At 37.1% G+C, this 23192-nt stretch overlaps 1 protein-coding gene across 1 annotated transcript in view; it reads left to right on the forward strand.

The window, feature by feature from the left end:
* LOC119786105 (unconventional myosin-XVIIIa-like) overlaps positions 1-23192 on the forward strand; it is a gene marked incomplete at its 5' end in the record, with an annotated part of 42039 nt that overhangs the window by 14130 nt on the left and 4717 nt on the right. The window contains 4 exons of the mRNA XM_038289204.1: positions 11519-11656; positions 12693-12878; positions 12969-13108; positions 15121-15165. Coding sequence (XP_038145132.1) covers positions 11519-11656; positions 12693-12878; positions 12969-13108; positions 15121-15165 — 509 coding nt within the window. The remainder of the gene's footprint in view (positions 1-11518; positions 11657-12692; positions 12879-12968; positions 13109-15120; positions 15166-23192) is intronic.

A 23192-nucleotide genomic window follows, 5' to 3' on the forward strand; every position in this document is an offset into this window, starting at 1 on the left:
GATGACGATTACTTTTATACGGGATACAGTTTTTCCACAGGCTGACTGGCATATATATGTCAGATCCTGGAACAACGTGTATCACAAATGTGTATCACAGATTTATGTGTGGCAGCTTCTTGTGCACTGCCAGGTAAATAAAAAAAAATAAATAAACATGTGTAAGAAGGCTATAATGTTGCTGGGAAATTGAACATTTATCATGTACATCCCTTTCTGCCTGGAAGAGAGTCTGTATAAGAGCTAAACAAAAATGCTAATCATCGCAGGAAGTTTAATTTAAGTAGGAAAGACATTGAGGTATTTCAGTACATTTAGAGCTACATGGTAATTGAGGACTTTCACCCTTTAAAATCAGAGTAGATTTTACCATCTGTCCCTTCTGAGTTCTGACACGGCTCAAAAATCAGGACGATTTCTCTTACACTAACCCCTTTTTGTATTAATATGATGCAATTGTGGCATCAGCTTCCAGCTTTAGTGTTGCTTATACATAATTGATTTAAAAAGTCCAACTAACCACAGGTTTTTTTGTTTGATTATGATCTGCTGCCAGGTCCTCCTCCCTCTTGAGGGGTTACATACATGCTTTGTTAAATAACTTTAAATAATTTTTGGTATCTCTGATGCCACCATGTTTGTCTTTTCATTAAGACATGTTCCTCTTTGTATTTCTGTAAGATTAGTTTTTGTTCCTCACAGGAGATATAGCACTCTCTCCCTTTTCTGCTCATGATTATTATTGGTCTGCTTCCTTTTTTTTTTTTTCCAGCGTCACAAGTACAGCGTAGCAAAATAAAGTTTCTGCTTCCCCTTGGGGAGCAGTGGGCTGCCATTTTTGGCACCCAGGGAGCAGTGTGGGGCCCAGGGACCCAGAGTGGCAGTCTGTTGGAGTGGGTTTTAAGCTCACAACCTCAGGATTCCAAGCTCAATGCCCTAACCATTTCTTGAAACCTTGAACCCGCCCATTTATATGTGCGTGTTCAGAGATTTATGATCATTTAATGCTGGATTCAATAAGTGAATTGATAACTTGCTTTGTAATATCTCTTATCCTGATTGCCATCTTTCTGGATGGGTTAAGCTCAGTGTAGACTGTCCAATTTTCCGATTGGGCTGACTTTCAGCTTGATCGTGCGTCGTGGGTCGTGTAGTGTACAGGGAGTTACAAGCGGTGATCAGCCTCTCACGACCACCTCCTGATCAGGAAAGGACCGTCGTGGGCAAATCGCTCAGTGCGCATGAGCAAACAAGGATTCTTCTTTTTATTCCTCTCAGATGTAAACACAGCAGCATGGCAGGGAGGCAATGACTGAAATGCAGCTCCGTCTGCAAAATTGACGGACCGCAGCAGCCACGCCTGCTCAGCCACGTCCTTTCTCCAAAGACGTCGTCGCTCTTTCTTTCTAGGATCCTCAGCACAAAATTGCACAAATTGTCAAGGCAGCGTGGTTAACTATAGTGAGCTTAATATCCCCCTTCTATTTGTTTGGCTTCAGGATAGAGAGCTACAGAACAGCTCCATCTCACTCCGGAGCTGAGTCCGAAGTGGTTTTTAGTTGCACAGTGTGAGCATGCAGATCGCATGAGAGCGTCGGGCCGAACATAAATCATGAGCTGCTGCTCACACTGTCCGACTAAACCCTGCGTTCAGTCGGACAGTGTGAGCAGCAGATGCGTGCAAGAATTGAAAAAAAAAAAAAATCACACAGTGTACGCCGGGCTTTAAGCTGGATAGGCTGGGAGTAATCCTGGGTGGGTTTAGCTCACTTTGTTTGTACAAGCCTCAGGTGGTGTTGTGGTAAATATGCACAAAGTGCTTTATTTACTAACAAACAGAGCAAAACCAAAGTAAAACACAGAAATAGAATAAAATAAGTCAACCAGCTGTGATCATTTAATCAGGATCAATATAATATAATATAGCAGTTTTAACAATATATCAATGTTTTATTTATTTATTTATTTATTTTATTATAATACCAAACAGGTCCTCTCTATTGAACCCTGAATGACCCACTGACATGTCTTCATGTTTTGCATCTTTGTCCTTCTTCTGGCTTCATTTTAACACCACACTAGTGCTGAGAATAAATAATGCTTATTACTCAACTTTCCTACACATGGTATTTTTTCTGTATAACCTACAAATTCTTACTTTTAGACTAAAAACAAAACAAGAAAATAAACAATTTAAATCTTTACAGAATATTTTATTGATTAGGTGATTTGTCAACTGCTTTCTGATGATGAGTCCAATGTAGAAATGAGATAAAATCATAGGAAAGACTTTGATAAAAGCTTTTATAAACTATACGTAGTTTGACTAATAGTTTTAATGAATAACTAACTGGATCAATCGCGTAATTGTTATATGAAAGAAAGTGAGACTAAAATGTAGCTCTAACAAGTTTGGGCAATGCTCCAGAACCTGCAGACTTTCGATTAAGGAGAAATGGGTTATTGAGCATGAAGGAGTCTGAGAAAAATTAGATCAGTGATCAATAATGGGCTGGAACAGGAGTTTGAAAGCAAGATGCTGGAAAAATGATTCTGTCAAACTTTAAGGTGAAGATATTTCCCTTTTCAGGAACTTTTGAATGAAATGGTCAAGGAGTTTTGGTTTGGATGCCTATGTGGCCTGATAGATTTGATCATTAAGCACTGGTTTCTGTAGGGCTGGGATCCAGGACAGGAGATAACTATCCCAGAAACAGTCTAATAACAATAGAGCAAGAAATTTGAGCGAAATCAAGTGCTCAAGAAATAAAGACACTAAAATTATCCTCCTAGCATTCGAAGATGTGCTATGATTGTGCTTTGATATTTGTTTGTTATTTGTTTGATATATATCTGCTTACTTGTTTTATTTAGTTTTCCAAGCAGGAATCAAATATCATAAATTAGAGGTTCTCAATCCTGGGATCCGTTTCATGAGGCAGGTTTACAGAAAACTCCAAGTTGTCTAAACCTGAAAACAGGGAAACTCTGACTTTTCCAGTTCACAAAGAGTTTCCTCAACCTCTGTTTCAGTCATCATAGTAACATTCTCCCCAGAGCTAAACTGGTCAGTAGCAGGTTTTCTTCAGTAGACTCGGAGTCCCCTCTGTCTTTGTGCTACTTACAACCAATCACGCTGTTTTATTTCCTGATACAGTAAGATTTTTGTCGTAGTTTTGTGCATAAAATAAATAAATATATATATATATATATATATATATATATATATATATATATATATATATATATATATATATATATATATATATATATATATATATAAACTGTTTTCTCACCCCTCGTGGGGTGGTATGTGTCATCCTCAAGCTCGGGTCCTCTACCAGAGGCCTGGGAGTTTGAGGGTTCTGCGCAGTATCTTAGCTGTTCCTAGGACTGCGCTCTTCTGGACAGAGACCTCTGATGTTTTACCTGGAATCTGCTGTAGCCACTCTCCCAGTTTGGGGGTCACAGCCACCAGTGCTCCAATTACCACTGGCATCACTGCTGCTCTGACTTTCCACATCTTTTCTAGCTCCTCCTTCAGTCCTTGGTATTTCTCAAGCTTCTCGTGTTCTTTCTTCTTGATGTTGCTGTCGCTTGGGATTGCCACATCTATCACTACTGCCTTCTTCTGCTGTTTGTCCATCAACACGATGTCTGGTTGGTTAGCCATCACCTGTTTGTCAGTCTGGATCTTGAAGTCCCACAGGATCTTAGCTCGGTCATTCTCAACTACCTTAGGAGGTGTCTTCCATTTTGACCTTGGGACTTCCAGCCCATACTCATGGCAGATGTTCCTGTACACTATGACAGCTACCTGGTTGTGGCGTTCCATGTATGCACTTCCTGCCTGCATTTTACACCCTGCTGTTATGTGCTGTATTGTTTCAGAGGCATCTTTGCACAGTCTGCATCGGGGGTCCTGCCTGGTGTGGTAAACCCTGGCCTCTTTTGATCTTGTACTGAGTGCCTGTTATTGTGCTGCCATGATTAGTGCCTCTGTGCTGTCCTTCAGTCCAGCCTTTTCCAGCCACTGGTAGGATTTTTTGATATCAGCCACTTCTTCTATTTGTCTGTGGTATACGCCGTGCAGCGGCTTGTCCCTCCATGATGGTTCTCCTTACTCTTTCTTGTCTTCACTTTCGGTTTTCTCCTGCCCGAGGTACTCACCGAGCCATTTGTCTTTGGGGGCCATCTTTCTGATGTACTCCTGGATCTTAGTTGTTTCATCCTGGACAGTGGTCTTGACACTCACTAGCCCTTGGCCTCCCTCGCTACTCTTGGTGTACAGTCTCAGAGTGCTGGATTTGGGGTGGAACCCTCCATGCATTATGAGGAGCTTTCTCGTCTTGATGTCAGTAGCCTCTATCTCCTCCTTTGGCCAGTTTATTATACCATAAATAAATATATATATATATATATATATATATATATATATATATATATATATATATATATATATATATATATATATATATATATATATATATATATATATAATTTACTAGGTCTGATACACACATTGCATGTCCGTTTGAAGAGGATCTTATTAAAGAATAATTGGCACTTTTTCACAGAGAATTAAATATAGGAAGTGGATTCTACAACTCAGTTGACAGGGCATGAGATTACGTGTTTTTGGTTTGTTGAATATGAGCGAGATGCGGGTAATTTTATTTTTATTTTGTTATATTTACAGTACATGAGGAACTACTAAAATTATTTTCAGATTACAGATATATAGATTCATTAATTCCATGGGGGAAAAGGAATTACTTTAGGGTTAGGATTAAAATTTGCTCGATGATAAGAACCTAATGAGCCTACTGGCACAATCTGAAGCCATTCTATGTGATTGATAGCTACTTATAACGGTCATTTGTCTGCAAACAGCCACTTTACTATGTAAAAGGAGACTGAATCACCATGAGAGATGCATGAGATGATCCATAGGTTCTATATATAAGAATATTTTTATTCTTCATCCTCACCTGCTGCCAGATTTCACATTAACGATATCTATGAGAAGCCGTTTTGATATGTACTAGTTTTACTGGATATGTATTCCTGATATCTGAAAAATACATTTTTCTTTGTACAAGTCAGAGGTCTCCAACAGAGGGTCCGCGACCCATAGGGGGTCCACGGAGGTACTGCATGGGGTCGCGAAAGTTTTGTTTGATTAGACTTTTTTTTTATATTCCACCCAGCAATTTTTTTGCCTTTGATTACACATTAATTCAATGAGTTCGGTCATTAATGCACACATTCAGCGACACGCAGGAGCTCTTTTAAGCTGGGCACCGTTTTATTCACAACAGTCAATGAGAAATCAGAATCAGAAATACTTTTTTTTTTTTTTTTTTTACGGCACTAGTGGCTCATTTTTATGGACAGTAAGCTGACAGGAAAGGGGGTATGAGAGAAGGGGAGACACATGCGGGAAAGAACCACAGGCCGGATTCGAACCCGGATCACCCGCGTCGAGGACTAAGGCCTCCATACTAAGTCGTGTTGACACCAAAGCACGCCCCAGAAATACTTTAAGAATCACAGAGCGAAATTACTTTCGTTACATTACTCAATCGATAAGAATGACTATAGGACCAGTTTTATATAACAGACCCCTGGTTCTAAATGACCATTTCAAACAAAATGACATTCTCCACATCTGGAATAAACATTCTGGATATCTATACATTCATTTAAGATATCTATATTCCTAATATTACTGGTCAGCATTTGTATTATTTAAACTATCAAAAAAAAAAATCTTCTTCAGATATCATAAATACATTTTCAGTCAAACTGATAAATGTCAGAAATTGCCAATTAAAATGTATAAACATTGCTAGATATATAAAACTTAATTCTTACTAGTATCATTTTGGTTTAATTTTTTATCTTTCTAAAATTCTGTTTCTGCTTCAAAAATGTAATTTACAAAATACATTATTACAGTTAGGTCTAGGAGTGTGATTTTGATCAGAAGGAATCTTATTTTAGTGACCTACAAATGGAACAGCAGAGAGAAGGGCTTATAATAAATGTAAAAACGGCCTGCCATAGCCCACTTCATATAAACTTACGTATTAACGGGAGCAACAATCTTCTCCTTCGCCATCTTCCTCTCCTTTGTAGCTGTAGCGCTGTTTCTCTGTCTTTTAAACACATTCTTCTTTTTTATTGTAATTGTTCACATTTCTGCATTAAAATCTCTAGTTCGAGTGGGTTGAAATAAGCACTTCCTGTTGCGTGTTGTCATGTTGACTCGTTAAATCGGTGCTCCACTGATAATCTCTTTTCATACTTGTTGTTCATCATGCACTTAACTCTGAGTGGACCTAGTTAAAATTGATTGAACTAATTCATAGCAGCTGTTGTGAAACCGGACACTAGGTTCCTGACTTTAGGCTAGATCAATTAGGAGTTGCTGATTTAAATCGGAATTTGTTAAACCTGCTTAATGAAACGGCCCCCTGTTCCTCACATGCCACTGCCATGCATGTTTCAGGTGTCTCCTTGCTGCCACACACCTGACTTAGATTAATCAACCATCTACAGCACTTGATAGCTGCTGAGGTGCCTATGTAATCATTTGAATCAGGTGTGCTATAACAGAGAGTCATCTAAAACATGCAGGGTGGTGGTACTTGAGGACCAGGATTGAGAATCCCTGGGCAAAGAATTATTTTTATTGATGATACTTGGTTCTGCTGCACAGTGTTGCAGTCGGTAGCACTGCTTCCTTGCAGCAAGAAGGTTCTGGTTCGATTCCCGGCCCGGAATCCTTAAGCATGGAGTTTGCATGTTCTCCTTGAGCATGCGTGGATTCTCTCTGGGTACTCTGGCTTCCTCCCACAGTCCAAAAATCATGACAGTGACAGTTAGGTTAATTGGCTTCTCTTAATTCTCCTTAGGTGTGAGTGTGTGCGTAATTGGTTGTTGTCTTGTTTGTCTGACTGTTGCCCTGCAATAGACTGGCAACCTGGTCAGGGTGTAACTGCCTCTCACCCATTGACAGCTGGATTTAGGCACCAGCACCCCTCGCAACCCTGCTAGAATAAGCGTGACAGAAAATGGATGGAAGGATGAATGAATTATTTGGTTCTACAAATTTTCCAAAAATACCAAGAAAATGTTATTCAGCTTAAATTGGTTTTCAAATGTTAGAACCTAAGCATTATGTTAAGAAATTAAAATTATATTTGATTTTATTTAATAAATTCAACCATCTAAACTCCCATAAAGATTTTCTGACATAGGGTTAAAATTACCTCATTATTGCTTTTATGGTTAATTATGTGAATACTTGCAAACTGGTTAAATTGATGTTTAGAAGTGCAATATATCTTGCAAGAACTGTGTTAAATTATAACCTCTTTATAGTTGAATCCTTGCTTAGATTTAAATCCATTTCTTGAATGATTCATGACTTGATCTGTATTAGATTTTAAAACCAATCTTTATCATAAACCTCTTTCTGTAAACTAAATGCCTAATGCCAGTCAGAGAGCTGAAGTGTGACATCCTATGACTTTTTCCTCTCCTGCCTCATTAGGAAGGTCAACACTTTCATTTATTCACTGGAATATTTTAAGAGCCAACAGATGGCTGGCTTTGCAGTAATGATTCAAAAATGCATGGGTCACAGTTTACTGGCTGCACATCAGCGTGATATCCTTGTCACTAGAAGCATGTTAGCATCCCTGATATAGGTCAAAGCTTTAATTTGCTGCTGACCTTCTTTTCTTGTTCTCCTGCAACATGCTGAATGGCCATCGTATAGCTCGCCAACAAAATTCCTTTTTATATGAATCATGCTACCCCCACACATGTGGGACTACAGAGGTTTTAACAGGTTTATTTCATATTTTGGCTGATTGGTTAAATTATTGTATCCTGTGAGATGTCACATAATGAGTGAGGCTTTGAATAAGTTTGGAGTGATATGGTAAAAAGGTTAACGCATCTGATTCAGGCATGCTTTTATAATAGAGCTTTTATCATGTTTTCCTAATGGAGTACCATTTGCTCAGAGGATAACCTTTTTGGTGTTAGGTATGACATATATTAAGGCAATGGAATTTCCTTAGTTGATGGATCGATGTTGCAAAATTAATTTCTTCTGGGCTGCTGAAGCTGAATGTATTTTAACTGCAATGCCACCGACGTCCTAATATGCCATTGAACAGCCTGCAGATGTAATTTTTACTCCTGTCAAAGCAGCCTTTATAATGAAAAAGATGACATTTATGGAGGCAGTAGTTTTTTACTTTACAGATTAGCATATATATATAAAGAGACGAGGAATGTTTATATCAACACATATTTCAATCATGTAGTCAAGTTTTTCATTTTATGTACGGTATCTTACAGTATACACAAATAAGCTAACTGTAAATCAAAATACAAACCGTAGCCTTCAAAGTAAAGCTGTATTTAGACTGAGATTAAATTACCAAAAGGTGGACCTTATTTAACTAGATTTAATTAAGCAGTTATTTAACATTTTTATCAGTGTAATAGTTTCAAAACCATCACATAAAAATCTATGAAATACATTATACATGCTATACGGTGAAGTGTGTGGAGAATGTTAAGATAATGAAAGACATTTGCAACTGGCCTGTTTCAGCAGCCATCAAAATGCTCTGATTTCCCAATCATGACAATGTTACATTTCTTTGTAACCTATTTTATTCCTGATGGTTAGAGGGTTTGAAGCCATGCAACTCTGTTGTGCAAGATGAGCCTCTCGATCAGTCATTCCCAACCAGGGTACTCATAACCTTAGTGGTCTGCGAGTGCATTGCAAGGGTTAAATGAACATATTTTATTTCTCAGGTAATAATATCGGGCTGCGATCTGTTTTACTTTGTGAGAAACCACATGAAAAACAAAAAATAAGCTTTTTTTCAACCAAAATTTAAGCTTTTCTTATATGTCTGAATTCACCTTAAGCTTCGACAGAAATCAGTAACAAGTAGAGGAACAGACTGGATGTAGAGAACAGCCTGGTATCGGCTGTTTTCCCACATCTGAGCTCATCAAAGGTGTCATGAATAATGAAAAAAAAGTAAAACAAATGGACTCAGTCAAAATATAATTTTGTTCAGTATTTTGTTCCAAATTTATCAAGTTTAAAGCTCCAGTTTTATAAAGGCAGATTTATAGTATGATTTTATGTTGTATTTAGATTTAGTCAAAAACAGGTTGGGAGCCACTGCTCTAGATGATGTGCATCAAGTAATGCAATAGAGGCTGAGGTCCACCACTTCAGACAGAAACTGTCCAGAGATGCTTCTAAAACGGTCTAGGATGGACTGTTAAGATGGGAAATTCGATATGTGTGTAGAATTCTTGACATAACATTTTTGGTTAAGATGCTGGCAAGCAAAGGGTGTATGGAACACTATAAATAACAATTAGAATTGTCTATGGGTACATCTAGGCAGAGAATAGCTCAGAGTTCCACGGTAAAAGTGGGAAACTCAGCTAAAAGTGGTTGAACATTAGGAGGCCAGGATCCTGTGGGGACCTCCAAATGGAGACAATGAATGCCTAACCAACCAGTTATTGTGATGGTGGACAAAGCAGAAAGGAAAGGAGATGATAGACCCAGAGATCCCAAGTGACAGCAAAAGAAGATTGAGAAATATTGAAAAAAAAGAAACTGTTTTGGGTTTTTTTTTAAATAAATATATTTTTTATTTCATATGTGTTTTGAGAGCATTTAAATTAAATAACATGCTGTGAATTATAAAAGAATGACCTGTTCAGATTTCCAACTTATTTATTTCATTACAGAGAATAGTGAGTTTTGGAGATTTTTTTTGTTTGTTATTTCTTTTACCCAGTATTGATCATTAAACTAATTGAGATTCCTCAAGCCTCATTAGATGATGCTCTGCCCTCATCCAAATAGCCAGCATCTGATACAAATTCCCCAAATTATCTCATGCGTCTGCACATCTGCTTTAATTTGCAAATTCAAACTGAATCTTATTTATGTTTATCTTTCTGATTGATAAAGCAATGTATAGTACTAATAACAATTATTATATAAAACTACAAAGTTCTGCTATTAGTATTTGTTAAAACAATAACTAATGAGCTAATATTACTACATTATGATAATCTGAAACTCCGCTCTTAATGTAGTAATGTGGTTTGGCTGGTGGACGTGCATGCGGCTCATCGGTTGCCAAAAGTATTTATTTTTTACCATTAGTTCAGTAAAGATTCTCTTATTTGTTTATTTACTGTATATCCCTGGATATTAGCAAAGGAAAGCATTGCAGCTGATTGGCAGTGTGCAGCAGCATGCAGGGAATAGGTAGCTCGATCCTCCCCATACCTAAACATCTGCATGAGATAAATCATAATCACAAGTTACCACATGTCTTTGTCATCATAGATTGAAGGTTCTGAGTCACAGCAGAAACATTTTGCACTCAAACCTGCTGGTCTGTTTTGGCCTTTCATTCTGTAGTCCTCTTATTCCATTTTAGCTGTTTATTTCCACTGTTGAAAGCACATCCACATCTTGACTGATAATTCTAGATTGTAGTAATGGTGCATGGTTATCTCTCTGTCGGTGTTATCCTTTCTCTGATAGACTGGCATCCCTTCCTCCCGTTCAGTTCCAGTTGGGATAGAACCCAATGTCCCTGCTACTCAGTACAGGATAATACTGGTGTAGCTGATGAGTGGATGGATCTGCAGTGGATTAAACAAATAAAACCATCTGCTGCAAAGCAGCGTGTTGCTCATGCCACTCCCAAACACGACAGCATATTCCTGCTTTATTAAAATTTACGAGAGCCGAAGCCACTCAAGGGCCACCCTTCAGAATATTTCTGGCTACACTTAAGATGCGCAGCGGGCTGCAAGCCACTGTTAAAATGTGCCAGAGTAGGCACTGATTGTTATCTAAAGCATCTGACCTTGAAGTGGTTATCTCATTCCCAGTAGGAGGGAAATCTGGCTTTTTTAGAAATATCAAAGGAGAGCACCAAATCCTCCTTGTCTCAGATGCAGAAGTCCCTCATTAGGTGCCCTGCTGCCTTTCGGGCCAGTTTTGTTGTGACGTGTCTATCTTCCTTTTATCAGTCATGGAAGAAAAAAGGATTTAGATAGAACAAACGTGCTTTGCATGAAGCTGAAGCCTTTTTCAAAGCCTGTGAAATTACCGTGACTCACTGTTACCCAGCCTGAACCACAAGCTTCTGTTTTTGACCATTTTAAGCAGAGTGGAGGCTTATCTCAAACTCATTATTCAGACTCGATGCACCTTATTTATATTTACCAAGACAGAATAAATTAACTCAAATTGGGTGAAAAAAGTAAACAGCAATCTGTTTTGAAGATTTAAAGATCAAGACTTGCTCTTAATGTTTATACAGCCCACAAAAGAGACATAGCAGAAAAGCGACAAATAAGAAGGAAGTAAGCTGTGGCTTTCTCGCCGGTAACCGACTTTGTGTGATCATCTCTTTGTGTGGTGTCCTTCCAGCTCCATTCACTTCAGAGCCAGCTAGAGTTCCAAGAACAGTCCATGGTGGAGAAGTCACTCGTGAGTCGCCAGGAGGCAAAGATCCGTGAGCTGGAGACTAAGCTAGAATATGAGAAGACTCAAATCAAGCGTTTGGAGGTGAGATAATGCTAGTTATCTCATAAAAATGCTATAGAAATGCTCTTTGAAATGACCATAGTTAAATTATGTGTATTTTATGGTACAATAACTTTTTTAAAATCATGGTTTGTACAAGGAAGAACATGAACTACTGCTATCATGCCTTAAAAGTCCTAAAAACATGCGCCGTGATAATACTTACTAATACTTACTCTAAATTTCAACAATGCATCACAACGGTCCTTAGTTACTGGTTGTGGTTTTATTTTACTATGATTTGAATTGGGATTTAAAGTTAATCAAGTGTAAGGAACTTAGCTTAAGGCATGACAATTTATCTATATTTATATAAATATTTTTACAAACAAAAATCTTGCAGGTTATTTTCAGCCTTGGGAATAATTTTTGTGCATTATGATGATTTTATTTTTTTTTATAGATGGAATGTTTAACTAACAAGTAGAAAATTAACCACATAATCTAGGCAAATATAAGCCTCCCTTTTAGTTATTGCAAAGTATTTTTCTCACCTTTACGTGATCCAAAAATCTTCTCTTTTTAAAATCTGCTTTGTTCATTTCATAAAAAATTGTTTGTTGAATTTGTTTTTGAGCATTTTTAGGTCTTGGAAAAATTTTAGTGAAACAAGCGTTTGCTTTTTATAGAAAAGTGATAAGTGGTGTCGAGTGAGTAGTTTTATTTTGGGGATTTGGGTCTGAGCTTCTGTCATGCGAGGTCACCTTACTTTTTTTTATTATCTTTACTCTGAAACATTCACTGTATTACAGAAATTGGAGTTTAGAACAGAGCAGAGCATGTAGACCCCAGCTTATTCTGAGATGGTAATTGCGTTCCTCTTCTCCAAAATGGGATTTTTAATTAAGATATTAGTGTTTATGATAGCTTGTCTGAATTGTTATTTTTTCAATTAATGCCAAAAAACAATGTATTTAAAGATTAGATTAAGTAAAATAAACTTTAGATGAGGTATAATGTGGTTGCCATTTTTTTTTTTTTTTTTTTTATGCTTCTAAACTTGAAACTTGTTCAACAGAGTTTAGTGGGCCGTCTGAAGGAGAACCTAGAAAAGGTGACTGAGGAAAAAAACCAACGCATTACAGCTGAAACCAGGGAGAAGGAGCAGAATAAGCGCATGCAAAGGCAGATGAGAGACATGAAAGAGGAAATGGCTGAGCTGTCCAAGAAGGAGGGAGAGGCAAGCCGGAAGAAGCATGAGCTGGTAAGGCTTTTGGTTCCTTGTTAGCCTTGTTGTATTTAAATTATCCTCAAGAATAATGACACCTGTTTTGTTGTGCTGTTCATTTGCCAGGAAATGGACATTGAGAGCTTAGAAGCAGCAAATCAGAGCTTACAAGTGGACCTCAAGCTGGCCTTTAAAAGGATCGGGGACCTGCAGGCAGCCATCGAGGATGAGATGGAGAGCGATGACAATGAGGACTTAATCAACAGGTATATCCCAGCTCAAAGCTGTTCTATGGAAATTACTGTAAACATTTTCCATGTCCTCATAACATGTTAATGGAAAGAAATGCACACGTTAATGCTGGCACTGTTCCAATTGGATGAGGTCCTACGTTTATGCATGTTTTCAACCTTCAGAAATTAGATTAAGGAGCACAAACTAAATCCCCTATCTTGTTTATACTTGGAGGGGCCAGGGCAGTGGGATTACTCCTCTATAATATATTCCATTTCTAAAGGTAAATGCTCGTATAAGAACAGTAAACTGGTTTCAGATAGTAGCTGATCCTCGTTTAGCCAATCTACAACTTTATAACACTTTTAAAATGCTAGAACCTTCTTTATTTCAAGTTTAGTTTAGGTCCTTTCAAATAAAACTATTTGATTTGACAAAAAAGTTAATTACATTTTTGGTTTTACTTTATAATTATAAAAAAAAAGTTCTACCAAGCTGAAAACTTTTATCTTTTTTTATTTATATTTGCTTTAGTTCTACTTATGAAAATTCTACCAAAATCCAATTAAATTTCTCATTTTAATAGTCTGAGGCCTTAAAGATGTAATTTATAAATGTTTCAGGTAATCCATTTAAATGATTCCCTGAAACGGTTTTTCTTAACGACTTTTACCCTTATTTTTTACCCTGCTTATTTTAGAGTGAAATAAAACACAAAAGCAGCGTTGAAAAATAATTTTAGCTGCAAGCAGTTTTAATGATGTGTGGTAAATTTAATTATAGCAAAGAACATGTTTTGTTAAAGAAAAACCCTGCCCTTGTTTTCTGCTTCTACTCTTAAATTGTTAAGAAATGCTGGAGATAAAAATGAACCGTTATTCTTTGTTTATATATTTTTTGCAGTCACAGTTTAACAAAAAAAAGAGAGAATTACCTGTAACCTATAAACGTTTCATAGGTTATAGGTAGTTCAGTTCTCAATGTGTAATTAATACAATTTTTTGTTCATGTTTTGTAATTACACAAAAGAAAAAAATATAATTGTCAGATTATTAAGAGTAATTTTTTTATAGCTCGAGATGTCTTGCTTGAAGTATAATTTCACCCTGCTTCCTCTTTTCTCTTGCTACATGTCCTTTAAAATCAATAATTCCTCTGTAGGTGACTACAAATTCCCGGTACACAGAGCAGCCTTTATTTCCTGAATATACAGTATTTTCTTGTCTTTGTTTTTTCATACTGGACCTTGCTTGTCAGATACAACATATTTTTCTTAATAAATAATAATGAGTTTCACCTTTTTGTGATGATGATAAACGAAAAAAACAGCTTGTAAATATGAGATTTAATTACATAAGTGCCCTTCAAATTCAAATATGGGATAATTCAGTTTTAAGGGATGGTTGGCAACACTGATTTAAACATAGAGCTTTACTTTTAACAGTTTACAAGGACAGAAAAGAGAAACAAGCCATTATTAATGTTAATAATCTCAACTGTCTTTCATGCTGTGAGTCCAACTCACTGCTGTGTAAGGCTCTGTTCCCTTTGCTTCAGTACACACACTGCAGTGTAGCTAAGGGCTAACAAACTACAAAACCTGCTGCTTTTCTTAGCAGGCTGTCAATCATCTCTACATACTTGTCTAACCTCTTTTGTTCTCTGAGTCATACGCTTTGTCTGCTCCAAAACTACTCCTCAAAAGGTTTAATTCAGCCTCCTGCCTCTGATCTTTTGTCTCTTTGCTTTTTTTCCCCCATTGTTTGATTATTGCCTGCCTCTTTCCTGTGAGGTTGAGGGTTATGCACGCTCTGAACTATGGGAAGTAAACACCGACTGCAATAATGCAAACCTCTAAAAGAAAGACATTACAAACAGCATCCCTGTTTACAGAGCAATAGATGGTTATTTTCATGTTTGCATAAGTGTAAAATGTTTCACTTTGGTGCTCATTTTGTCCTTTTGCAATGTTATTTGTGTATCTTAACTTTGCTGTTTCTCTTTCCTCTTCTTCCCTTCTTGGTATCATCCTCACTTCTGGCAGTTTGGAAGACATGGTGACAAAATATCAAAAAAGAAAGAACAAAATGTGAGAATGGAAAAATGCATCCTTTGTTTCCGTCGTCGTGTGTCGGTTGAAATTGTTTTTCACACCAATTTTAACCACGGGGGAGAATAATGCAGTATTTCTACCCTTTCACGCATTAGTTTTTCTCCCCTTGTAGCCCTGTGAAGAGAAGGCATTTTAAACAGAACGAGAAGCGCTCTCTGTTATACATCTAACATAAAAGCTATGTCTAAAAGATGGCCCCCTGTTTGAATTTATTTTCCTTTATTTCATGCCAAATATCTGCAGGTGTACACAGTCTCTCTCACTGCAGGTTTCAGGCTTGCTTAGTGAAATCTGAACATGAATAGATGATCTACTATAATTGAAAATGTCAGTCACTCTCCTTTAAACCAACCTCACATTTTTAGAGAGAATTTCCTAGAAAAAGAATGGTACACTGAAACAAACCTCTGGTAATACTGCATTCTTATCCCCTCTCATTTTTCCCCCCTTTTCTTCAAACACTTTTTGAAGCGTCATTGCATGCTATCAAGTGTTTAGGATTAAGGGATTAGGATGTTGGATTGAACTTTTATATCTCCTGCAGCTTTTCCAGAACATGTACAGACATACTAACATATTGCAGAGATTTACAGCGTATTTGACATGTGAATTAAGAATGGCTCACACTCTGATTACCTAAGGCTATCACGGAATGATAGCCTAGGTACAATTACTACAGTTTTATTGGATTCATGCAGAAAAACATGGTGTAATTAATTTAATAAAAAAAAAAGAATCAGTTACTCCTATTGCTGCCTGAAGCAATATAGAACTGATCATTAGAATTATTTTGACCTTATATCTAACACTTTTGTTATGTATTTTAGGAGGTTGTGGTAACATTATGTCTTTTGTACACTTTTCTCTTTATAAAGTAGCCCAAGTTTGACAAGTTGATATTAGTTGGTTAATTAGGGTCTGTCTGCTCTTATAAGCACCTCTACAGGTATGCCACAAAGAGCTTGCATGGTGCAAGTTTAAACTGTTTACAAATGTTAGGGGCAATATTAAACTTTCCACATTTGCACTTTGTGTTTTTAACAACTTTAGATATTTCCAGACCCCTTGATTTTCTATTATCAATAAATAAATAAATAAATAAATAGAAACAAAAGCAAAATTATTTTAAAGATGCAATAAAGATATGCCAACTTTTGATGAAGGAACCTGCTTTGTAAAAAGTTTGCATAGTTATACTGGTGCCCAAACTCTAACTAAGTGTATGTATATATATATATATATATATATATATATATATATATATATATATATATATATATATACAAAAAATGGCATATCTAAATGTTAATTATATGTTATCTTAAATTAAAAATAGATCCTCTGATCTAAAGATTTGTGTTGCCTAATTTGTATGTTTTTGCCATTTAGGGTGGAACAAGAAGTTGTGCCTTAAGAATTTGTGCAAGGGTCTCTATGCACGATGAACTGATTAATCCAGGTGTGTCTGGCCATGGGTACTGAGGTCAGGCACACCTGGATTAATCAGTTTATCCAGTTGAAAAAGACAGAAAACAGAAGAGCTGCCCTAAATTCAGGAAGTAGTCTAGTTGTGCATGGAGCCCATGCTCTGAAATGTATAAGTCTCTTGACTTTTAAGACCGTCTTATGATGGATTTTACCATTATCATTATATCATTATATCACCATATTACATACTTTAACTGAATAGAATATAGCTATTTTAGCTACACTGAACAAAAAAAATGCTAAATAATATTTTGAGTTATTTTTGGAATACTCTTCTATAGATAAAACACAAACTGGAGATATTATTATTTAGCTTTGGAACCACCATAAGATTAGACAAGCAAAAAAATTGCAGTTTAGAGATAGGCCAAGCCTGGACTGGCTAATATACTGGTTATACAGTTTGTCATTTTTCAAAAACATAGCCCTTTTCTCAATACATAAATGTGGCAGTCAGTTTACAAGAAATGTTCTGAAAATCTTGCAATGTTTTGTCTAAATTCAGTATCATGTACAAGATCTGATTTATCATCACAGCCTCATTATAAGAATGACTCTACATTAGTTATCCAAACCATAGATTACATTCTTTCCACCAACTTTATTATTGTAATATTGTTACATGGATGTAATCTGGAACCTTGCTAGGACTGTATACTAATGAATACACAGTCATCATGTTGTAAAAAACATTGCTACTGCAGTGCAACACTATGTGTTTGAACTAAACGCTCTGCTGGTGTCCATGCATGTACGTGCTCCACTACTAATCCAATCACATTTAATGGTGATGTGAGAACATTAACCTAAAAGCAGAGGTTTACCTCCCCTTGCCTTTTAAAATGCATGGTGAATGTTTTTGAATTTCAAATATGTCACATTTAAAGCATTATTTTTTTCCTGTTGTGTACACCAACTATAAATTTGTGTAATGTCATTACGATATTTAGATCAGTATGTACTGTCTGGCCATCCTTGATTTCCACATTTAATAGCTGATTCCTTTCATTCATCATACTTAGTTTTTCCTATCACATTTTCATCTGAGCACCCATGTGCATCTGCGTCCTCTTTTTTTTTTTTCCCTGTTGCAACTTGAGTAAAAGAGCAACGATTTGCCATGTTTACTTAATCACATTTCCCCTCCTTTCGGCATCACTGCATTAGCAGCATGGATGAACATTAATGGAAGAGGTGATTTTTCTTCTAATAATGAAGTGGAATTTCCACATGATTTGTGGCCCTCTTCCATATTTTCGCTCTCGGTATTTCAAAACAGAGGTTATAATAGCGGCTCGATTATTGTTGCAGAGGGAAGATAATGCAAGTTAAATTAGTGTTCTTCAGGCTGGGTTTCCCTCCTCGTACATTGCGGCATTGAACATCACAAGACACGTAAATGCTTGACTGAGTGGTTGTGGTTTTCATTCAGAGTACAGAGGGTAATTACTTTACAAGGTGTATCAGGCACGTTATTTTACTATTAATTAGCTCGTGCTCAAGAACTACCATAAAATGACAGTGTTCTTCTACTTTTAGCTTAGGTTTAAACAGATAGCACTGAGCCATACGGGTTTTGGTGCTGAATCTAAGCATTTGTGACAAAGATTTACAACTGGTGCAGGCAAATTGTCAAAAGCGATTAATGTTCACTTCACAAGTCCTGAGGCTGGTTTGTATCTGAAAGCCTCTGGACTGGTTCACTAGTATTGGGCGACCAAGGACAAATTGCTTGTGACACCGTTTTTACAGCACTCACTTCAAAATCACCTTTTATTTTTGCACACTTGTATGTGTTAGAGAGAAGCAGAGGAGAGGAGGATGAGTTTGCCATTGGCTGGTTTACATTTGTTTTTGTTTTTTAACATCCTGCATTAAAAAGTCACAGTTTTACGGAGTTGACAAATGGGCAACATGTGTAATCAACTTGCTGGTATTAATGAGACTATTATCTTTTTTTTGATGGGTTTTTATTGGTAGTAGTTAATAAGCAGCCGTGAAGAGACGTGGGAGGAAAATAAACAGATGACGCTTGGTGGCAGAGAATTAACAGGTTTTTTTCTTTGCCTTGTGAAGCATCTCAAAAACACAGCTTTGTCGATAAAGTGCTTCTATTTGGCCTCTAGAAATAACATCACTTTCTCCTTTAAACAGAGGAGGCCTCGATTATGCACAATAAATCTTCTAAAATGGTTTGAATGTATGGGGAGTTTGTGAGTTAAACAAATGAGAATCTGTAGTCAAACACTTATTACCGTTATGGGAGAAGTGGAGTTGGTGGAGGAGAAGAAATCCAGCGGGGTTCGCTGGACAAGACATGCAGGTATAAAGCCCTTTACACAAAAAGAAAGAGCACACTGTTCTTCTTGATGAAAGCTTATGTCCTTCAGTGTTTTTCAGCAAGATGCTCCATATCCTAGAAAAGTCTGTTACGGAAATTGATCTCTTCTGCCGTAAGATAAGGGTGTAAAGAAGCAAAAGGAGCCAATAAATAAAATCAGATCTGTTCTAAGAAGTCCTCTAGAACCTTTGGAAATGATTTTACTGAGATTTTTTCATAAAATGTGTTATAGGCAACCTGGTGCATCCTTTTCATTATGCTACATTCACACCTAAAGTGCTTTGGGCAGAAAAAAAGCTTCTGCTGCTTCATCTGCTGCTTTGATGCTCCTGAAGCGTGTCCAGTAAAGTTTGTCCAGATGCGACTGATGCTTCTGCTGCTCCTGTTTTCAATGGCAGAGAGTGGCTTTGCTATATTTGCCATGATCAGTGGGTAAAAAGTAGTTTTAATATATTTTTATGTGAGAAAGTCCTCCTCAAAACATTGTCTGTCCAGTCAGTTAATCAAGATTATGATCCTCCCTTAAAATATTTTGCTGTTGGAGCCGCTCAGACCCCACATTCTGGTGCTGCGCTATCATTGGTCATCCCCAGCAGCAGCTGCCTCAGGCTGGATCGCCTCGGGGGGGTTTTCCCCTGCTGTTCATGGCAGTTGGAAGTAGATGTTAGCGTTTTACAGGTTTGTGGTCCAAACTGCAGGCACCAGAATAATAAAAGCTAACATTGCAGGCTACAACATTTTAAGTTGATTTAGGCATTAATGAACTGTTTCAGAGGAGGGATCATGGTGATCTGCATCAGCAGTGCTGTGTGCGTCTGCCTGCCAGCTTCTCTTATTGGTTGATGTGGCACGTCGAGCAGTGAAAATTCTAGAGAAGTCCAGCATCTACTTCTTGTGAAGCGCATCACATGCCTCAGATGCTCAGAAGCTTTTGAGGAGCAGCTCAGATGCGTCAAGATGCGAAACTCCTGCTGCTCGAACATGCTGCAGGACCTGTTGATTCATGTCAACCTTAGACTTTTCATGTAAAACAGCTGCATCTGCTACTCAAAGCGTTAATGAAGCATCACTCTCTACTCTTTTCAATTCAATTTGCTTTATTTATATAGTGAGAATTTACAACATATCTGAAGGCACTTTACAAAGCTAACTTAATCAGATTGTGCAGGTAGACTGATAAAAAGTTTTTGTTTTAGCTAATCCAGCAGATTGAATTGCACCATAGACATTTTACACTGGATTAGAAAAAAGAGACGGTGGACAGTTACTTGCATTGTGTACTTTGTAACACTGAGCAAACATGTAGCAACTCTGAAGAGGTAAACTATTTTAACAGGAAGAAACCTCTATCAGTACCAGGCTCAGTATGAATGGACTTCTGCTATACTCCACTGGGGGATTCATATAAAAGGAAGGTAGAAGCACTGATAAGGAATACTTTGTACAAAGCAGGAGGATGTCTTCAGTCAGAGGCTTCTTCAGACCCACTGTGAGACAGAGCACCACAGGAGATCCTTCCTGCCTACAACTATCAGAATCTTCAAATGATTCTTAAAGAACCATGAATAAACATTTAATCTCCCTTTTAGAGTTGATATATTTTTGCATGACCCTGACTTAGTTGGCAAGATAGCTTTAGCTCATTAAACCTGTTACTCTGCAAAGATGGTAAAAATGTACATATGGTTTCTAATAAACCAGTTGACTGAAAATTGATACATTTAGAAAAATATTAGATAATTATAAAAACCAAACATAATATTTTCTATATAATATAATATTTTAAACATTTTGGGGTTTAGTTTTTAGATTAAACCCATCATATTTTATTGTTTCTCTTTGGTGGTTGTCATACACTGAGAAACGACTGCCAGATTATATGGTCATTTCCTCTAATGCCCCAATGCATTTTCCTCCCTTCTTTTTCAACTTCTACAAAAAACTTTTGTACAACCAGCATTATAAGTAGCATCTTGTTTTTTTAAGCCAACTGTCAAAAAAAAGAAAAAAACCAAGAGAGGTTGGAACATGCTTTGTTGTCTGAGGGGAAAATGACTGAATGTGAGTCATAACGCTTGGGGGACAAGAGGGCAGGGGGTACTGTTGAGTGCTGTGCACTGAGAGACCTTCCGTACATTAAGGCAAGTATTGCATGTGGACGAGTGCTGGAGCCCAGCAGCAGCATACCTGTCATTTCACACCTCTTGGAACATTGTGCCTGCACCTTGCGAGCATTTTGCTGCATGTTTCAGGGCTCAGACAGATAAGCTTGTCCACAAAGACAGATCTGTGAAGTGCATCGCTGTTTCTCATTTTTTAATACTAGGCACCTCTATGCGTACCTCAGTGATATACAAGGCCAGATTTATAAAACATGGCGCTTTGAAAATTACTGTAGCTGGGGCTATAAATAATAGTATAGCCACCCATTAATCAAGCGGGGCTCAAAATTGCAGATGCTTTACAACAGCGTTGTCGTCACTGGTTGGAATATACAGCCTGTCATCTTGTAGTATAGAACTGTACAGAGCAGGTTGTCATTTTCTGGGACAGACCTTAGCGCGTTGTCAAGCATACTTTAGGACTTCAGAGCATATTGGTATCTGCTATGTGCAAATGTATTCTCACACATAATGAAGCCAAGGAAAAGAGCGCGTGTACTGAGGTTGGAAACAGCGGGTTTTCAACAGCAGAGCTATTTTCCCTTCATTTCTTTTCAACCATGATGATTTTCCTGCCACATTAACCCTCCAGGAACATAAGGTTACATTATTTAAAATATTTACCTCAAATGTGAATGAGACCTAATACAGGTGGGGAATGCTAATGTTTTTTTTTTTTTTTTGCTTTTTCATCTGTTGGTTTGTGTATATTGATTGCTATGCCAAGCTAAGAGGCCACAGGGCTGCCTGGTGGCTCCGCTCCAATACCAATCACCGGGGGGACAGAGGAGGTGCAACACAACGGCTCAAAGCTTAGACCCAACAAAACAAGTTAATTATACCTCCAAGAGTTTCCTCAACAAAGTGCACTTTCACTGGTGCTTTTGCAGTGCTTTTGGGAGCTAAAATATTGCAAAGTTTTATTTTTCATTTTTTAAGCCTAGAATTTATGAAAATGGCGGAATCACAGCTGTTGCTTAACAGTAGCCTGTCTAATTTCCCTCTGGTCATTACACCAACCCATATTATTATGAGAAGGACTACAAGTGCAAAAGCTTGGCTGAAAGCTAAGGAAATGTGACAACTAATAATTATTTTGCTGATGTAATTTTTGGACTTTAGCACTTCACAGAATATTCATGAGCTGTATAAAAAGTTTGTTTATTCTGAATTTTAAAACAATGACTACTAATCTACTACTAACAACTAATCTTTGCTCTGTAAATATTCCTAAGAGACATTTTCTAATCATTCAAATGTTTAAAAATCACAAACTGCATTTCCTTAAAAAGTATTTATCCTCCTTGAGTTTTTTTTGTTAAAACCACATTGTTTAGCATTATTGATTTGTTTGTCATGATAAAAAACATTACATAATTGGTATAGAACAGTTAGTTTGCATAGTATTCAGATTGTTTTCCAAAAAAAATAACAAACATTTGGTTTTGATGTGCATTAAGACTCTTTTACCCTGATGCCCTTTAGTAAAATATCTATATGTTGTGAATGCTTTTATTTGACACTGAAGTAAAACTGAACATCACCCTAAAAACACGATCACAATGGGGAAACAAGAAATGGTATCATTGTTTTTTTGTTCATGCTTTTCTTTGGCAGCGCCAGCAAAGCTGGTCAAATTTGATGTACAGATGGACAGATCTCTAAACTGGAAGAAAATCTTCTTGTTGAAGCAAAATGATCCTAAACATTTACCCAGTACAACATCAGAATGGTTTAAACATCAACAGATTTGGAGACAAACTCCATCAAAATATGACTGAGCTTTGGCTGCTTTGTGATGATTAGTTTGGAAAAAAATCCCCTTTATAAAAAAACAAAACAAAAAACTGGTAGAAACCTAACCTAAAAGACTTTTTCCTCCGACTACTGCTTAAGGAATAGGGAATACACATATCACCCTTTTTACATTTTAATAGTTGAAATGTTTAAGGACATTCATAATTTTCATCACTTTCCCTTTAATGCACTACTTTATGTTGGCATATCACATA

This window comes from Cyprinodon tularosa, unplaced genomic scaffold, assembly GCF_016077235.1.
Source record: "Cyprinodon tularosa strain WSP-4 unplaced genomic scaffold, ASM1607723v1 ctg265, whole genome shotgun sequence".
Classification (NCBI taxonomy): Eukaryota; Metazoa; Chordata; class Actinopteri; order Cyprinodontiformes; family Cyprinodontidae; genus Cyprinodon; species Cyprinodon tularosa.